At 40.9% G+C, this 19,258-nt stretch overlaps 1 protein-coding gene across 4 annotated transcripts in view; it reads left to right on the top strand.

Moving 5' to 3' along the window:
• lepr (leptin receptor) overlaps positions 1–19,258 on the top strand; it is a 56,513-nt gene that overhangs the window by 29,654 nt on the left and 7,601 nt on the right. For all 4 annotated transcript variants that reach the window (XM_080771136.1, XM_080771135.1, XM_080771137.1 and 1 more), the window contains 10 exons: positions 405–550; positions 3,084–3,249; positions 8,309–8,469; positions 8,832–8,931; positions 11,347–11,446; positions 14,821–15,044; positions 15,570–15,724; positions 16,297–16,459; positions 16,818–16,900; positions 17,135–17,348. In XM_080771136.1, the coding sequence (XP_080627262.1) occupies positions 405–550; positions 3,084–3,249; positions 8,309–8,469; positions 8,832–8,931; positions 11,347–11,446; positions 14,821–15,044; positions 15,570–15,724; positions 16,297–16,459; positions 16,818–16,900; positions 17,135–17,348 (1,512 nt within the window). The remainder of the gene's footprint in view (positions 1–404; positions 551–3,083; positions 3,250–8,308; positions 8,470–8,831; positions 8,932–11,346; positions 11,447–14,820; positions 15,045–15,569; positions 15,725–16,296; positions 16,460–16,817; positions 16,901–17,134; positions 17,349–19,258) is intronic.

Here is a 19,258-nt window from a genome sequence, read left to right as displayed (position 1 = left end):
TCAGCTGATTATAGATGTCTATACGGGCATAATAGATAGCGGGTGACGCTGGACCAAAATACCATTTAGGGACAGAGCAAGATCCTATACTTGTAATTTTTGGGCAGCGGCTGACTTGCGGGTCACGGGTGACGGCGGCGACAAAAATGGAGATTTGTGGATTTGTGGCCTTGTTATCAGTAGCCCTACAGGATTTAAAGCTGGAAGGACCAAAGGAAATTACATAAATTGGCAAGCACAGAAACTGAATTATACATTACAGTACATTTTACATCAACTCTGCTCCGGGTTGAAATTAAAAATATCAAATGTCATTTGTTATCACAAATAGGAAATTACCTAGATAAATGGGTAGTATTATACTGTCTGAGGGGTAATACTTTTTATGTTCTTGCATTTTACAGTGAAACCAAGTCCTCCTATAAATTTGACACATGCTCAGACGATTGAAGGCCAGCTGTTTTTGAACTGGACTGCCCTCACACAGTTTGGCACCGGCCAACTAAGCTGTGAGGTCCGATACAATTCCAACAGCACTCCAGTCTGGCAGGTAACCTGCACTCACTGAGTGACAAACACCACATACAGTACTTAATACTTACATTAGTATTCACTCTCATAAGTGGCCCATGAAAATGGGTTAGAGCAAGTATTGTAGCCCTGCACCTCTATATGTGTACTGATATTTATACATCTACCTATAATTTACCTACGTATAATTAAGGGTCGGTCTGTCTGTCTGTCTGTCTGTCTGTCTGTCTGAGTACACCTCAAAATGCATACATCGATAATATGGTCTATTAAATCGGATTAGGGATTACCCACACTGTGGGTGTTCATATATTCAAACGGGTAAGGACTAGTGTTAGTAATGTTCAACTTCATAAGTCATTTTGTGTGGCTACTGTACAGTCAAAGCATTGGGGAGGGTATAGCAATCAAATACATTATGTTTACTCCTTGGTTGCATTATATATTATTGTAAAATCTGTTTCCACAATAACACAAATGACGTGTGTACAGTATATATATACGTCAATGGCGGTCTGTGTGCTGGATTTGAAATGTTCAAATCCATCTATATGCCAATGTGTCAATGGTAGTCAAGGCTTCACTGTGCATACCTGTGGTCATAATGAGGACATAACTATCATTAGATGCCAAACAAATGGAAATCAATTTTTGTGTATTCAAAAGTCGATTTTTAATTACCTCCTGTAAATGCAAACGTACTGAATGAATATAAAGCAATCATTTCATTCACCTGTTTGATTCCCATAGCTCATGTTCCTACACTCGCACCTGGTTTTAATTAGGCAGACACTCTTGACTGCTACATTCTTTATCTAATGCAAGATGACGGCCAGACAGTGCATTACTCGTCTTAAACTAAACAGAACATTATAATAAATGTCTGAAAACATTGGAGGTGAGAAATAAGCAATGCAACGCATAAATGTGCCACTAGCATTGTTCTACTCTAACGTTGTCTCTCTGCCTGCTACAGCTTCGCTGTGCTCTCTGATCAGTGCAGTGTGTGGAGTCCATTGACCCACACAGTGATTGGTCAACCAACCCCCTCCATAGATGTGTTTAATATTGCAGAATATAATTACTGTGTTATAAAAATAAACAAATGAGCCTGGCGGTTTGACTCATATGGATATGAAGCATCAACTAACGGCAAGAAAACACAAATGTTACCACAGCCGAATGAATAACATTTTCGCCAGAAACAAACTGTATCAAATATGAGTGACGATACATGGCCACCTCCCTGACAATATTGCTGGTACAGTTTGTTTATTTTTGTACCACAATTTGTATACTGTATGCCGCAATATTACGCAAGTCTTGGGAATTCCGAATGGGGAAACAAAACCGTGAACCAGGGGATGAGCGAATGTCAGGACTGACTCAGAAGACAGCTAAAGTACACCATTTTATGACGTCTTTAATATTTCTATATTAAGCAAAGGAACAAGGAGCACTCAGGCTAATCACAATAGCCCTGCTTCTGACTATGAGTAACATACCTGTAGCAGATGTACAGAGAAGAATACTGGCAGAATAAATTAAAGTGGAAAAGGGTTGCATGCTTTTGAAAAAACAATCATTTTACTCCAGATTAATTTCTAAGAAAGAACTGATGTCACAGAGGTATACTATCACTGTGTGTGCTAATATCTTGCTTGATATCATTATTGTGGTATTGAGGGATTCCACACAAGTTACCTTCATTTTGACACGCAGTGGCACGCACGGCAAGATTTATTGCCCTGAGTTGGCCAGTGCAATTCTTGTGATGCCAGCCCTTTGTCTGTGTGGGCAAATGTTCAATGTTTGCTTTCCCACTAGCAGCTGAAGTAATTTCCTCGCAGGATCTATTCATTCAGCATGGCTTGTTTACAGTTTGCTTTGTAATGTCACTATAGGAGTAAAAACTGTAATAGCAGTTGCCAGATTGCTATCAGAACTTTTCATTAGAACTACACTAATCACAACTTTAAATGTAGGTGATGTTCAGTGATAGATATTGATTAAGGCATTGTTCCCCAGTAGTGTTTTCTAAGTGGAAAACATGGAGAGCATTTCTTGCCAGCATGAAAAACATGTCCCACGCACATTGCAGACAGCAAGTGCAACTGATTTGACTTGTGGCCCTAGCGACTCAATCCATAACCACACACACTGTATGTACGCTTTCTATTTTATTTTATTAACCATGGTGAGGAGGAGGCTGCTTAGATTTGGCTTTGGAGATGCTTATTTATCAGGTAACTTCACTTCGTCTGTCTCCATACTTGGTGGTGTTTTGGGAAATTGCCCGCATCCTGAGCAGCATTTTCATTGACAGAAAGCTCTCCACTCTGCCAAATAAGTAGCCAAGTGCATCGCTTTTAAAAGAACGGCTGCCTCCTTAGTGTCTTATTGTGGCTGGATCCCAATGTAGAATTGTAGGTAAAAATAGGCATTGGAGGGAAAAATGTTGTGTGAACATGCCCTCGTGGAACCTTGCTTAATTGCCTTAGTAAAGTAATAAAACTGTCTTGTGTGTGTGTTAATTTCTCTGCTTTCCACAGTTTGTGTATGTGTCGGGTGAATCCAGCGTGCCTCTGGACCTGAAGCCCAGGCTGAACTACACCCTTCAGGCTCGCTGCTCAGGTCCTGGTCAGGCTCGCTGCTCAGGTCCTGGTCAGCCTGGCGTCTGGAGTGACTGGAGCCAGCCCTATCATATCTACCTTGACAGTAAGAAGAACAACCTTCATGTGCTTACCCATTCCATTCCAAGGATTTATTTTGTGCAAATACAATGTTACAATTTATTTACAACAAAGGTTGTAAATAAAGGTTGTAAACTTTTTTCTCCTGAGAAGACCATTTTAACAGTCATCTTCGTATTTCCACAGAGCTTTCTCTTTGCCAGACCTCCACCATTTTACATGGTGTGTGATTGCGAACGCAGTGATTGCGAACGCAGTGAGCACTTACTATGAGACCTAGCAGATCATGTCTGTCTGTCTGTCTGTGTGTCCGTGTGTCTGTCCCGCTATCCAAATATGGAGTGTGTTGCATCAGCAATCACTCAGCTCCATATATGGGCACAAAAGGGGGCCAGGTCCACTCAGCTCCATATATGGGCACAAAAGGGGCCAGGTCCACATATACAGTAACAGCGGGACAGACAGACAGACAGACAGACAGACATGATCTGCAGGGTCTCAGCTGCGTTCGCTTCCCGCGTTTGCGCGTCTTACTGGTACTATCATTATATATGCTACATTATAATTGTTTGTCTAGAGTCAGTATTAACCAATTCCATTGTACTGTATGTCCATATACTGGGTAATTACGGTATTAGAATGAGCTGGATAATACAGTAGTTAAAATAACTAGAATTATAATCCCTCAGGAGTTAGACAGCAATTCTGCTTTTCATCCAGGAAATCAGCATTGTCTCTGCTTCTCTGTAATGGATGCTCTAATTGTGAGTGACATTTTAAAATCAAGGTGTTAGAAAGAAGTGCACATCAATTTACAGTACACCTACTGTGTAGTGTCACTGGGGTAAATATAATTATTTCAGATGACAGAAGAATATTTGGTAACACTTTATATTAAGGTTGTCTTTATAATGTGCTTATAAGGCATTTTAACACTCGTTATAAATGTTTATAATCATGTATAACAACTTATTATAAGTGCTGGTCATAATGCATTATTATGCTCAGTGGAGCAGCATATTATAATTTAGGTGGTTATTAAAGGGAATGATGTCTTTACTTAAAGGTCACAAAGTCATGCTATAGGGACGATATTATAAAATGATAGAACTGCTAATAATCATAAAGAATGTTTCCACTTTACTTAAAGGTCTCAAAGTCCTGCTATATCATATTATTGATGTTTATAAGACATTATTCCATTTAATACACATTGTTTATAATGCATCGTGACACAGACATTACAGCACTTCTCTATGTGCCTTCATAACCACCTAAGTTATAATAGTTATAATGTGCTATTCCACTGAGCATAATAATGCATTATGACCAGCACTTATAATATGTTATAAACGTGGTTATAAGTTGTTATACATGATTACAAACATTTATAACGAGTGTTATAATGCCTTGTAAGCACATTATAATGCATTATAAATTAGCTTATAATGCATTATAAAGGCGACCTTAATATAAAGTGTTACCGAATATTTAACTCATCTGTCGTATAATTTTAGTGAACAAGTAAGTTATTAAGTCAAAGGGGGGGATGTATTATCTTGGTCTTGTAACATGCGGGCTATGTTAATGAATTGCATTTTTATAGCACTTTTCCAAGTGCTCAAAGCGCTTTACAATGGTTCATTCATTCATACATTGGGAGGTGATGAATGAATGTGGCCTTCTCTTTGCACTTAAACAGACAACACTTGTAGGCTACATCAACCTAATTATTTACCTGATTAGAGTTCTTTCATCACCGGCAAGCCTTCATGACCTTTAGATTGCTCAACCAACATAGTAGACTGACAATGGAATGAATCACAGCTGCCTTCTGTCATTCAATGGATCCCCTTAAAATTATAGCCTTCAATTTAGTGTCATAATAAAAAATATGTTAATGGATTTGGCATTATAAGGCATTCATTAATTTGTTTAGCCTTCCGGCTAGTACATTGCAACTGTCAACATGCTATCTGTACAAAGTGTACATTGTATCTTTTTAGGACGGAACGGCCAGGGGCCGATTTAAAGACCCATTACGTTTTTGACCCTATCTGTTGGTGAAGCTTTGAGTAGCTAATCTCAGACACTGCGAGACTGATCAGTACTCCCACTCACACTCCCAGTAAGCCATGGAACAACCTCCACCCATAATGTTGAACCATAGGTATTAGGTCGTGCAACCAAAAATGTTTTCCCTGGAATCCTGATCATGATGATGATCCCATTCTTTTTTATAAACAATTTTTTTCTACTATACCTACAGGTTATGTCCAATTATAGATCCGTAAAAACTATACCCAGAGCCAGCTATTATTAGAAATAAGAGCACAGCACACTTTTCTAGTTTTCTATACTACGTCCAGAGACGAGGCGTTCCATTATTTATGACTGTGTAGGATTCACCCATTGACCTTCATTATCTCTCAGGTATATTTAATGGTATGTCAATGCTAAACGATAAAACTGGCCCCAGCCATCCAGCGGTCATTTGCTTTAGCCATTCACAAAGAACTAATTCCAGTAGGGCAAAGATCCATAAGGTCTGAATCAGAGGCCAGTCATAATTAGCCTAATTTAAATAAAGGATATTGCCACAGGTAACTTTTACATTTTAATGTTATTTGTAATCTACCATACCATGTAAAGTGTTGAGTAAGTACTGTATTCCGTTTGAGTCATTGTGGTGCAGCAAGCTGATACATTTGTGTATGTTTCTCATGATGAGTAATTGTTTCAGAGGTTAAGAATTTAATGAGGACACAGCAACGCACACACTGAGGTGGGGGTTGATTTTGACTCATTTGATGGAGGTGAGCTTCCCAGTGCACGGACAGACAGTACATGCCTGTGTTATGAGTGCTCATTAAGAGTTGCAATTAAGTGGAGAGTCTAGTAAAGAATAGTTCTGTCCAGACTTTATTAGAAATAAACTAAATAAATAACCAGCTCTTGAATGATATGTGGCGTCAGTAAGTCAGTGTAAGGAGGGAGAGTGTTGGATTAGTGAGCAATTATGGTGAGATAGAAATGTATGATGAGGAATAAGTGCTCCTAGCACAGGTCTCCTCCAGGTCAGGTAATGGGGTAATGTGCGTCAGCAATGTTCGGAATTGGCCAATCAGGATGGACTATGGAAGGTCAAAGGCCCTTGAGGGGGTCCAGCAGTGGTTGAGAACCACTCAACCAGTCACACTGGTGGCATCAGACGTGTCAATATCCCATGTTATCTTGTGGGTCGTGACTCGTTGGCACTGCCCGTTTTCTGGTGTGTAGTTTGTTTGACTTATGTTGGTGTGGTTGGCTCACTGAAGTAATACCTGCCACGTGAGGTCAAACCACGGTACGGTACTTCTTTCCTATTGGTTGATGCCCGGTCAAAGTTCACCAATGTGGAGGAAGCGTTGTGTGACTGTGCCCTTAAAGGCCCAAGCCAATGCTATGGCTGGTACTGCTACTAACCACACGGAATACATACAAAAAGAAACCACCCAAAAAAGAACAAATCAACGAGTCCCCCTGATGAGGAAGCATAGTTTCTGCCAAGTTGGCTAAACCACTTGGCCGTAATCATACCCACGATTGTACATCACAAGCACTAAAAAATCATCATTGTCGGATGATTGGTAACTCCCTGTCCCAGTGTACCCAGCAACAATCACTCCTCCAATCTGTTGTAAACACAAACAAATGCCAACCAAACATAAACCAACCCCAATCAACTGGGCTGTGCCTCAAAACTTGGTCTAGTGTACCAAAACCGGTTCTAATCTAAGATTTACAACACACTAAGTATGTTCACAGTTGTTACGACTGCTTGTTAAAGGTTGAAACAAGATGGAAGAAGTCCACACAGTAACGAATAGTTTAGTGTAGATTATATAAACTAGAATTGAATGATGTGCATAAAGTCAGTAAGTCAGGCATTGGATGAGTGATCAATTGTGAGATAGAAATATTGGTGAGAAACAACCAACTAAACCAAAAGGGCACACAGCCCAGTTGAAGACCATGAACTCATCATCTACTGTACCTGCCTTAAAAAACAGAACGCAAGTAAGCACGTCAGACATGTCAGACAGACATGTTGATAGACGGGCCGTCGGGCCGCCACACCTTACACACGTAGCTTCTTAAACAAACCAAGACACCAGAATGTACTACCATACCTTGATAGCTGAGGTTGCGGTAAAAGCTCTGCAGGATAATGAAGTATTATTCTTTCATCTGGATCAACATTGTTTAACCTAACACCCACTCACTTTCACTTCAACAACATGCGGTTTCTCAGTTCTCGGTATGAAGCAATCCGAGAAAAACGCCTACAGAGCCTGTGTATGTCAAGTTATGTAAAGTCGTTGGCTACGTTTTACTTTACTTTACTGTATTTGTTTATTTAGATGGGACAGTGCATATTAATGGACATTACATAAATGCAATGTAAATACACCGGATTTAGCAAAAATGCTAATTCTCATCCGCAGTCCCCACATAAAAACAAGCAAACAGCACCTTACATTAGGAAACAAAGCATTAAAACATACATACACAAGGAAAGTACAAAGGTGTAAAGTGCATCTATATAATTTAGCGTTTTTTAAGGGCAATATGGATTTATAGCTAAAGTAACCTGTGCATAAGGTGCAGTATTGCTTTCAAGTAATATAGGATACGCTCATTACGCTGTCAAGGTGCACTAGACTATAATTAGACTATACATGGTCACAGGTTTGGTTGTCGAGTAACCATTTTTTTTAGATTGTACTTAAAGGATGGAAATGACGGACAATCTCTTATTGTCAGAGGTAGGTCATTCCAGATTGAACAGCCGTGAACTGAAAGGATGTTTTTACCGAAAGCGGTTTGCCAGTACGGCACTTCGCACGCAGTCCCCTCTAGCGGTTGCCCTATGCTGATCCCTCTGTTAGGCTTCCTTTTTGTATGAATTCACTTATGGCTCGTACACACTGCCCGATATTTGCTCTGATTATGCTGTCGGGGACCATTTTTGGTGTACATGTACAGTGTTTACTTAAATGGTAAAGATAAGAATCATGTTTATTTTTAATTTTTTTCCTCAGCTGTGAGCTACATCCCAGAGAAGGTGGTGGTGAAGGCAGGGGAGAATGTGACAGTGTATTGCATCTTCAACGACCTTGACACCAACGCCAACATGGCTGTGTGGATTCTCAACTTCAATCATCAGCTTCCCCACAGCCAGTCTAGTCTGCTCAACCGACGGGTAAATACAGTAACAACTTATTTTCTTTAGCAACATTAGCAAATAGTGAAAAAAATTGCAGATCTACAAGATTAGCGAGTCGCGACCTGTTGTGACCTTGTAGTGATCTGCTACTTCTTTTTTTCTTTTTAAAGTTATCCCAAAACAGGGATGTCATGTTTAATGTGTATCACAGTACCTTTCACAAAATGAAATGCTTATTAATTCAGCAAGGACAAAACAACAAGACCCGCCGGCAATATAAATTAATGAGCGCGGTGGGGAAGATCAAAAGCAGAGACATGGATTCTGTCCCATGATCCCCAAGCAAATGCAGTGCAAATGCAACACTCATCTGGAGTAATCCCTGTCCAATCACCCAGGTGAGCCAGGTCACCGTGCGTCCATCAGAGAAGAGGATGTATGATCTACTGCAGTGCACCCAGGAATGGAACATCCCTTACAGCCTGATCTATGTAGAAGGTGAGTGGAATGGAACATCCCTTACCAGGGCTCGAAATTAACTTTTTTACTTGGTAGCACTGGTGCTCCCAAATTCAGAATGAAGGAGCACCAGAAAAAAATTAGGAGCACCCACCAAAATTTTACGAGCACCAATATGTAATCGATTTTTTACATTCATTATTATTACACTTGTAGCCTACAACAGTGGTTCCCAACATTTTTCATGTCAAGCACCCTCAAATTGACACTCATTAGCCCACGGACCCCCATTTGAAAATATATGCCAGGGACCCCCATATGAGAAGATTTTTACGGCTCTAGCAGTGATTTTCAGTTATTTACATTTCAAGGACCCCCAGTTTGACCTGAATTAGGCTACCGTTCCCCATTTCTATCTCTGGGACCCATAAAATCAAAGTTAATTTAACTGAGTGTACAAATGTACAGTGAAATTGGTTTACCCATAGTATGTAGTACACTCTCAGAGTTTCAGACCCGGTCCATTTGGTTCCTAACTATCATTTAACCGAGGACCCCTAGGGATCCCCGGACCCCACTTTGGGAACCACTGGCCTACAAGCCAGTTGGTATGAGATGCTATTTTTGTGGCAATAAACCAGTTGAAAATATAATTAAATTCTAAATACTGTCTCTGCTATAATTTCTGAATTTGTAAATGGCTACAAAACCCTTTGTTTTATGTAGGCCTGCTTTTTGATTGAAGTAAAAAAAAAAATATATATATATATATATATATGTATATATACTGTATATATTTATGAGAAGTTATTTTCATAATGTCATCATAAATGTGTGTGTGTGTGACTCCACACATTCCATTCAATTGAGCCCTTTTGTTGTCTCTCACAGCTGAGGACCTCAGGTCCAGCTGATGTTGATCACCCAATCAGTCCACGGACTGACGGGAGGTTAGAGGAAGTAGAAGAAGCCAAGGAGATATTTCTTTAAACAATCATAACTCTGGACAGGAATGGACTAGGAACTTACTTTTTTTTTTGACATGCTCAGATCTTTATGCTCTACAAGTTTAAATCATCTCGCGGGACGGAACCGGCCCGCGACACTTTCGGTCGCGATCGTTTTGGTCGCACTACAGTAATTATATGCAGTAGCACTGGTGCGCCCAGTTATATTTTGAGATCGCACAGATTAAAATTCAGGCGCATTTGCGACCAAAATGGTCGCTATTTCGAGCCCTGCTTACAGCCTGATCTATGTAGAAGGTGAGTGGAATGGAAGTATGTATGTATGTATGTATTTGGTTAAAATGGGTAGGGTTTAAAAAAAGGCAAGAGCTTGCTCTGGTGCACTGGCCTAAAAGTGGGTCCTTAAAAACTTTTTTGTAAAAAGCCCAGCCCACAATACCTTCATATATTTAAAAATAATTCAAAAATAGGGTTAACAGTGAAGGGCAAACTGCCTATTCACTGGGGACTATGCAAGGCAGAGGCGTCCACCCCCCTGAGTCCAAGTTAGGCTAGACCGCATACCTAAACCATGGTCCGAAACTGTCCTCTAAAACCCAATGGTAAAATGGATATAAAAAATGGACATTAATAAAAACAACCTAAAACCATAAAAGAGTAAAAGTTCACAGCAAGGCCTGGATACCATTTATTTAGTTTGCAGATAAATGAACAGAAAAGGGATAGAATTCAACTTCTTTCATTTAAACCAGTGGGTGTTACAGTTTGCAATTTTTGAATCCATCTGTGCTCCATGAGTTTCCGCTGTCCACTGGTCCATCGGACTCCACATTCCAAACCTGAAATGATGAGGTTAGTGATGGGATGGGATTGAAAGTGTGTGTACTATGTATGTATGTATGTATTTGGTTAAAATGGGTAGGGTTTAAAAAAAGGCAAGAGTTTGCTCTGGTGCACTGGCCTAAAAGTGGGTCCTTAAAAACTTCTAAAACTTCTGAAATGTATGCATGTAGATATGTATGTATGTATGTGTGTAGTATTTAAAAGGGGGGCTTTTTTGTAAAAAGCCCAGCCCACCATACCTTAATTTATTTAAAAATACTCCAAGATAGGGTTACCAGTGAAGGGCAAAATGCCTATTCACTGGGGACTATGCAAGGCAGAGGCGTCCACCCCCCTGAGTCCAAGTTAGGCTAGACCGCATACCTATGTATTTGGTTAAAATGGGTAGGGTTTAAAAAAAGGCAAGAGTTTGCTCTGGTGCACTGGCCTAAAAGTGGGTCCTTAAAAACTGCTAAAACTTCTGAAATGTATGCATGTAGATATATGTATGTATGTATGTACCGGTATGTGTGTATGTATGTCCCTATGTTTAGGGTACCAACAGGGGGTGCTGTTTTTCTAAGGAAGTCAACTGGGACACCACATGTTGCTGCTGCCGCTGCTTAGCTTTCCTGACAACAGGGTGTCTCTCCCTCTGTCTCAGGTGCAGCCATTGATATCAGCTGTCAGACCACTGGTGACATTGATGCTATGATCTGCAGCTGGGAAAACACACAGTGGACTAAGCTCACTTTCCTATCCAGGTAAAGACAGTTCAAACTCACACAACTGTACTGTCTGTACATCTTTGCGTCTGCCCGTGTGAACGCAACATTAGGGTTAGAATTAGGGGTAGCGATAGGGCTAGGTTTAGGGCTGTGTCACCTGTAGGTGACAGGTTTTGTTGTTTTGTTTTCACACAAATACGTAATAAGTGATGTTGCCACTTGGAAAATGAATAGAGACTGCACAGTGCACAACTGCACACTCACAAGCTCATACATTTTGGCAGCGCCTTTGGGAGATAGGCGTTAAAGCAAGAGTTTCACTGGTGTTTTTCAGTTACTGAATCACTGCAGCGATGTGGAGAGGAGAGAAAAGGGGAAAGTATTGATTTGAAGAGCCCATGCTCGAAATGTTGTAATAAAAATTCAAACTATTTATTATTTATTATGCACATCCAGGACGAAGTGCGTACAGACACAGTTGTATGCTCTGAATAAAAATGATTCAGAGCATACAGCTGTCTGAGCAGACTACAGTATTTATTTTAACCCAGCACCCCAACAAGTGATGTGCATACTGTATCAGCTTCATTCCACTTTAAAATTGAAAGGCAAAAATATGTTTTACTTACAGTACTAGTGTACTGTAACTGTATTACAGTTACTGTAACGGTGTACTGTAAAACTGTGTTTTATCCATTTGACAGATACAAATTATATGTTCATTGTTTATGAATTTTGTCAAAGGATATCAATCAATGAGTCAAAAAACATAGGCAACGATCTACAGTAATTCTCATTCCAAAGTGTCTCTGATCTTTTGAGATCAGAAAAGGGATATCAAACCTCCCCTCAGGCAAACCTACAGTATATTTTAAGCAGACAAGTACTGACCTGAGCTCCTATAGGGAAGGCAGGAAAGGTATGAATGGTAAATGGTTTCTTATCTAGTCTTCCAACAACTCAAACGCTTCACATTTTATGATATTGACATTGTGATGTCACTATATCACTTTTTTTCATATGGCACGTTTGACTGTCAAGGTTTCAGCCTCCAGGAAGAAACCCTAAATACAAAGGAACAACCACACCAAGGGGTCTAATGAAGTACTGTCATAAACACAATAACTGGAAAAAATACAAAAATCACGGCACTCCATCTTTAAACATGCCTCACATTTACCTATTCACACACACATTGACTCATGACGGCAAAGACTACCGGAGGCACCATCCTGCTCGTCGGGAGCAATTAGGATTTGAGTGTTTTTCTCAAGGACACTTTGACCGAGACCCTTCTGATTCCCAGGTGGTTGCTTAATGAGATGATGTTAGTCACGGGGCAGCCCGTGCCCTATATATATATTGTACAAATGACATTATTATTCCACACAATGATTGCAAGAGGTTTAAATATGTTTATATTTGTATTGACACTGAGGTTGCATTATTTGTCACCTGTCTCCCCTCTGCAGGGCTGGCACTCCTCTCTAGATTGGAGGGTGCCAAGTACTGTGGAGGAGGAGGGGTGTTTTATAAATTATGTTGCATTTTTCATTGTATTATGTTGTCTTAGTAAATGAAATGTGTGAAATGTAGTTGATTGTATATTCCTCTAAAAGATAGTAGTGTGAAAGATTACTCGTAGGCTTTAGTTAGCCGTGTGATGAGTTAATTATCACTTACTGATTAGAGGATGGTTTGCCCCACCTGTTTAAGAGCAGGATTGCTGCAGGTGGAGGCAGTTCAGTCTCACTTGAGGCTGGTAGTGAAAGAGCAACAGGTTAGAACTGTGACCCAGGGCCTCATCGCAGGAGGCATTTAAGCCTGTAACAGTTACTGTTTGTTATTTTCTTAAGTGTTAATGTTGTTTCCTGTTTGTGGAACGTTATTTTGGCCAGTAGTTATTTATTTTTGTATTTGCGCAGTCTAAAGACACTTTTGGAGGTCAATAAAATGCCTGAAACGTGTTTGTGGACCTGTCTACTCCTTGGAGCCTCCGACCATCGGCTGGCATTATCACAAGGTTTTAGCCTCCAGGAAGAAACCCTAAATACAAAGGGACATCATTGCCCATAACAACCACACCAAGGGGTCTAATGAAGTACTGTCATAAACACAAAAACTGGAAAAAATACAAAAATCACGGCACTCCTTTAAACATGCCTCACATTTACCTATTCACACACACATTGACTCATGACGGCAAAGACTACCGGAGGCACCATCCTGCTCGTCGGGAGCAATTAGGATTTGAGTGTTTTTCTCAAGGACACTTTGACCGAGACCCTTCTGATTCCCAGGTGGTTGCCTAATGAGATGATGTTAGTGCTCGTAAACATGGGGGGACCTCTTTTGGTGCTAGTGATGGGAACTATCGTTAATTTCAGTAAACCGAATCATTCGGGGTCTTTCAGTTTAAAGATCCATTCATTGCGTTCTCGATTGTTCACCACTTTCGAGAAGCAGGGGTGGGTGGGGGTGGAGTGTACTGTATGTTGGTCACAGCACTTCATTCAGAGTTAACAAGTTTTTGTTCTCAGTCAGTCAGTCAGTCACCGCATCGCATTTGCAACTGAACGGACTGACGGATCTTTCACTGAAGAGACCTAGTTCATTTTGTTCACCAAAAACAACTGGTTCATTTGAGCCATTTGTTCATGACCGACACACCACTATTTGGTGCTATACATACAGTATACAGCACCTATCTTCAAGGTTCTGTGTAACACCTGTAAAATGATGGTACTGTACAGTATATAGAAACATTAGGGGTGCCTAATCTAAGCTGAAGAACCAGTACAGAACGTCTAAAGAACCATACAGGGACTGATCAGGTTCTTTGTTCTTTCTCATAAGAACCACTGAACAGACAACATTTTTGTGTGTGTACTCATGTCTACCCCAGAGGGATTTGGGACAGTAGTGTACTGTTGACTGTTCTCATCCATCCTCCTCTTCCCCCATTGTGTGTGTGTGTGTGTGTGTGTGTGTGTGTGTGTGTGTGTGTGTGTGTGTGTGTGTGTGTGTGTGTGTGTGTGTGTGTGTGTGTGTGTGTGTGTGTGTGTGTGTGTGTGTGTGTGTGTGTGTGTGTGTGTGTGTGTGTGTGTGTGTGTGTGTGTGTGTGTGTGTGTGTGTGTGTGTGTGTGTGTGTGTGTGTGTGTGTGTGTGTGTGTGTGTGTGTGTGTGTGTGTGTGTGTGTGTGTGTGTGTGTGTGTGTGTGTGTGTGTGTGTGTGTGTGTGTGTTAATAGGACGACTGCATGTGCCAAGGGGTTTTGAACTGCATCCAAACCCTTCGACAGCATTGAAAGGAAAGGGTGTGTCCTGTACCTCACAGTACTGAGTCACCAGCTTGCCTCAGTCCTAAGTTTACTCTACGTTCATTCACTTCCACATTCCGCTTCAATTACAGGTGGGCCGACCTGCCATGTGATGTAATGGAGGAGAGGGAGAGAGCCGGGGAGGAAGTGGGAGAAAAGGGCGAGTCTGTGTGCTCTTATGGCAGGCTGGGCGAGAGGGTACGGAGATGCACCATTCAGCCTCTGAGGATGAACTGCTATAAGGTGTGGCTGGAGCTGTGGTCTCCACTGGGCCCCGTCAGGTCCAGACCCATCTATGTCTTACCCACAGACCAAGGTGAGGAGCACACGCGCACACACACACACACACACACACACACACACACACACACACACACACACACACACACACACACACACACACACACACTCTGTGATGTGGATGCTTTCATCAGATGTGATCTGTTAAATCACTCGGCAGAATAAAAAATAAACCAGCAAACAAAATGTCTTTGTTTCAAGACAAGTCCAATATCCACATTCTGTTCAAATAACAAAGATTTTCTGAATGCTCCCCGTTTAGAGTTCACATGGTGACAACTCCTATCCAGGTGGTGAATAAGTAGTCTGCTCACAATATATTGGGCTCACAAAAAGATGGGCGAAATCCAAGCACATTCCTATTGAGAAAGGACAAAGTCCTTTACACATAAACCGCCAATATTCTTACTTATCTTACAGCACCGAAGGGGACTATTCTATTCAGAGTTCTATGTTAGTTTTAAGGCACTAGCAGTTCTACCAGTTCTTGTGCTTTGGCGAGTTTGGTCACCACTCAACTCCCATCCTGTCTCCCCTGCAGTGAAACCTCACATTCCAAGTAATGCGAAGGCAGTGACGCAAGCTAATGGGGCACTCTTGGTTACATGGGACAATCCATTTCTGCCCGTGGAAGGTGTCCAGTGCCAGTTCCGGTATCACTCCCCCTCCACTGTGAGGTCCCAGCCAGAGTGGAAGGTATAGCTGCTTTTTATTAGACTGTTAACGTGCACCGCCACTGCCAGATTGTGCTATGAATACTGTATCTACAAATATGCAACAATGGATTCTGTAACTTGCCAACATGGTAGAGATTAAGAGCTGTTGAAGAGTTAATTCACCAACCTGCAATGTGAGACATGACGTCTGTCACAGTTTGCTCTCCTTCCCTGAAACTGTCCAAACAGCTAATGAAATACTAAGAAGCAATTTTTTAAATGAATGAGCCTTCCAAATGGAAGCAACAGTAGACAAGTAGACAACAAGTAGACATTACATGTACCCAGCTGGTCCTGTGAAATTACTATCCACATCGTTCCTATTACATTTGACTTAGCAGGTCCAGTATGAGTTTGAAGTGCCATTGTTGAAGTGCCACTTTAGGTTTTGTGGAAATTGAAAAACATTCTCTGAAACTTTCTCTTGAGTTATTTTTCATTTTAGAAGCTGAATTAGATGAATTGATTGAGGAAATGGGTAATACAGTGAAGTGGTAATTTCTACATTATGCATCAATGAAGTTCTGAGAAAACAACATGTGCCGCTTGCAGATCCAAAGTCCAACGCGTGTTGCGCAGGCAGACGTGGCGGTTCCAGAGAATCCAGACATGTGCAGGGTATATGTGGTGCAGGTCCGCTGCATGTCCGCTAGCAGCACAGGCCACTGGAGTGGCTGGACGGAATCCGTCTACTCCATTCCCCAAAATCGCAGAGGTAGGCTGACACGAACGGCCCTCTGCTGTGGCAGTTTCACTAACTAACCCATGCACAGCTTTCAGATGCCGATGCACAGATGCACTCATAACCACTGCGACATGTATACACGCATGCATGCACGCACTTGCAAGCGAGCACGCACACACACACGCACACACACACACACACACACACACACACACACACACACACACACACACACACCACACATCATGATTAATACATTATCTCATGATCTCATCACCGTCTCTTAACATAACAGGTCACATAAGGTAAATAGTGTGTATGTGTAGGAGGATAATATGAAATTATATTATATGCTATTATGGCATAATATTATACTGCATGTTTTCAGCTCCTGAGCACGGTCCTGACTTCTGGAGAATTCTTGTGGATGATCCATACAGAAACCAAACCAACGTCACTCTACTCTTCAAGGTAGACGAGGGAATTAAAAAGGCGGTAATGTCCTTGACCCATTTAGGACTGCGGCCGATTCTAAAACGCCTTTTAAATCCTGACTTATAGTTTCTGAAAAACAAAAATGGGTTCTCGTCTTGAAAGGTAAAAACCCCAAAAGGGGTTCCTGTCCTAAATGGGTTAAAAATGTAAAGAAATAATATGTTTTCCCAATTTAAAAAAAATGTATAACTCAAAGGTCTTCCTCTTCAGCATCCCTCCATAGGTGGACACTCCTATTGTGTCAATGGACTTGTAGTTGAGCACCAGGACTCCGGTGGAAATGTGACCAGTGAGCAGATAGAGCAGGTGGCCTCCTACAGCTTTGAGTGGAGCCAGGAGGTCCATACTGTGACTGTGAAGGCCTACAACAGTCTGGGGAGCTCGGAGAGCAACTTCAAGATGACTCTGAACAGACAGCCCAAACGTGAGTTATTTATTTATTTATTTATGCAACTATAGGCACTCCTCCTCGATGCACTCAATACACGATGCATTGAGTTGATTGAGTAGAGTTTATTTGGATCTCCATTTTTCTGATCAGCTAATTTTCCTCCAGGTCCACACAGATAATAAAATAACACAATAAAGACATGACAGTAAACAAGACAATTACAAACCAGTGACATTAAAAAACAAAGTCTGGCATATCTAGCCCAGTGTTTCACAAACAACTTTATGGATTGTGTGAGTAAATATACTTTTCTTATATTGCCTTTTTTATTATTTTCAAAAATAGAAAAAAATAAAGATTTTCCAGCACCCCCCAATAAAATAACATTTGACGTGAGCTACAATATTAATTCATGTAATGAAATTCTTACTTTTGGTTCCTGGTGAGACACCAAATTAAGACTTTTGGGTCTCGAGCTGAAAAGGTTTGGGAAACACTGATGACTGCTTCACCACAGAATGCCTGTTACAGTACATGCAGTTCCAAGCTGACACTGTCAGTGTCCTCTCAAAAAATGTATTTCTAATAAGGATGGTCTTAAATCATTCGAACAGATACGGACTGAATTCGGGCTCCCAAGGACAAATTTTTTCAGATATTTGCAACTGAGAGACTTTCTAACAAAACATAAGGACTGGGAGAGGGCCATGAAACCCACTCCTATTGAGGAGCTGTTGCTCAAATTTGAATTTGGCGATGGCAAGGTAATCAAGGAATTCTACCAAGTCTTCTTGGACCTTTGCCCAAATAATACACTGTATATAAAAGAGAAATGGGAGGCTGAATTAGGCATAGAAGTAACAACGGATACGTGGGAAGAGGTATGTAGTGAAGCGCACCTGGTAACCAACTCAAATACTTGGAGAGAATTTAAATGGAAAGTAATATCTATATTTTTCAGGACGCCTCATATAGTGGCCAAAATGGGTCCAGATCATTCAAATAGATGCTGGAGGGACTGTGGAGCACATATCGGGAATCACACTCATATATTTTGGACATGCCCCAAATTGAGACCATTCTGGAGAGAGGTGTCTGAAGCACTAGAAGAAGTTTTTGGTCAAAACATCCCAGAGGATCCCACAGTAATGTTGTTGGGAGTGGTACCGGAAGGTCTGGAGAGTAGAGCCAAAATATATTTATTGCATGTGCTGCTTACAGCGGCCATCAAATGTATTACAATTAAATGGCTGAAACCAGCCCCACCAACATACAGTATGTGGGTGGAAAAAATATGGGACATCTACCAGATGGAACAAATTACTTATGCCCTGAGGCTTCAACCAAACATATTTAGTAAAAGATGGAGTCCTGTTCTGCCTCTACTGTCGAGGTAGCAGGCTTTCGGAATCCTGAGTACCCCATACACTTCTCTTCAGACCTTCTGGTGTACCCATACACTTTCCTCCATCTCCAGTATGTCTGTTCCCAGTATTGTTTACCTCCCATTGCTGCCGTCGCTCTGTCGTTTCTGTCTCGCTGTATACCTGTATTTTGTTGTTTTTTTTTGTTTGTGAGTACTTGTAAATGTATGTGAAGTTGTTTGTATGTATGAGTGTATCATTTATATATCCTGTAAAAGTATGCAGCTGAGGTTGTGAAAAAAAAAAGAAAAAAAAAAAGATCAGTTGTAAGAAAAATGTATACTTGTAATTCTGTGAAGTTGCCTAAACTGAAATAAAAACAAAGTTAAAAAAAAAAAAAAAATGTATTTCTGAGAAAGTCAATTTGGAGATGTTACTAAAGCGCTTTCTGAATCACAGCGTTGCAGCTATATATATTGTTTTCCATCATTAGTCATTCGTTATTATCGGCAACCTTGTGCTACAGTGCTGAATGGAGTCTGTGGTGAAACATACACATAATAGAGAGGTTAATGCTTT

This window comes from Protomyctophum bolini, assembly GCF_963924005.1.
Source record: "Protomyctophum bolini genome assembly, chromosome: 8".
Lineage (NCBI taxonomy): Eukaryota > Metazoa > Chordata > Actinopteri > Myctophiformes > Myctophidae > Protomyctophum > Protomyctophum bolini.
The sequence above is the reverse complement of the archived record's forward strand: the minus strand, read 5'-3'. Positions and strand labels throughout refer to the sequence as shown.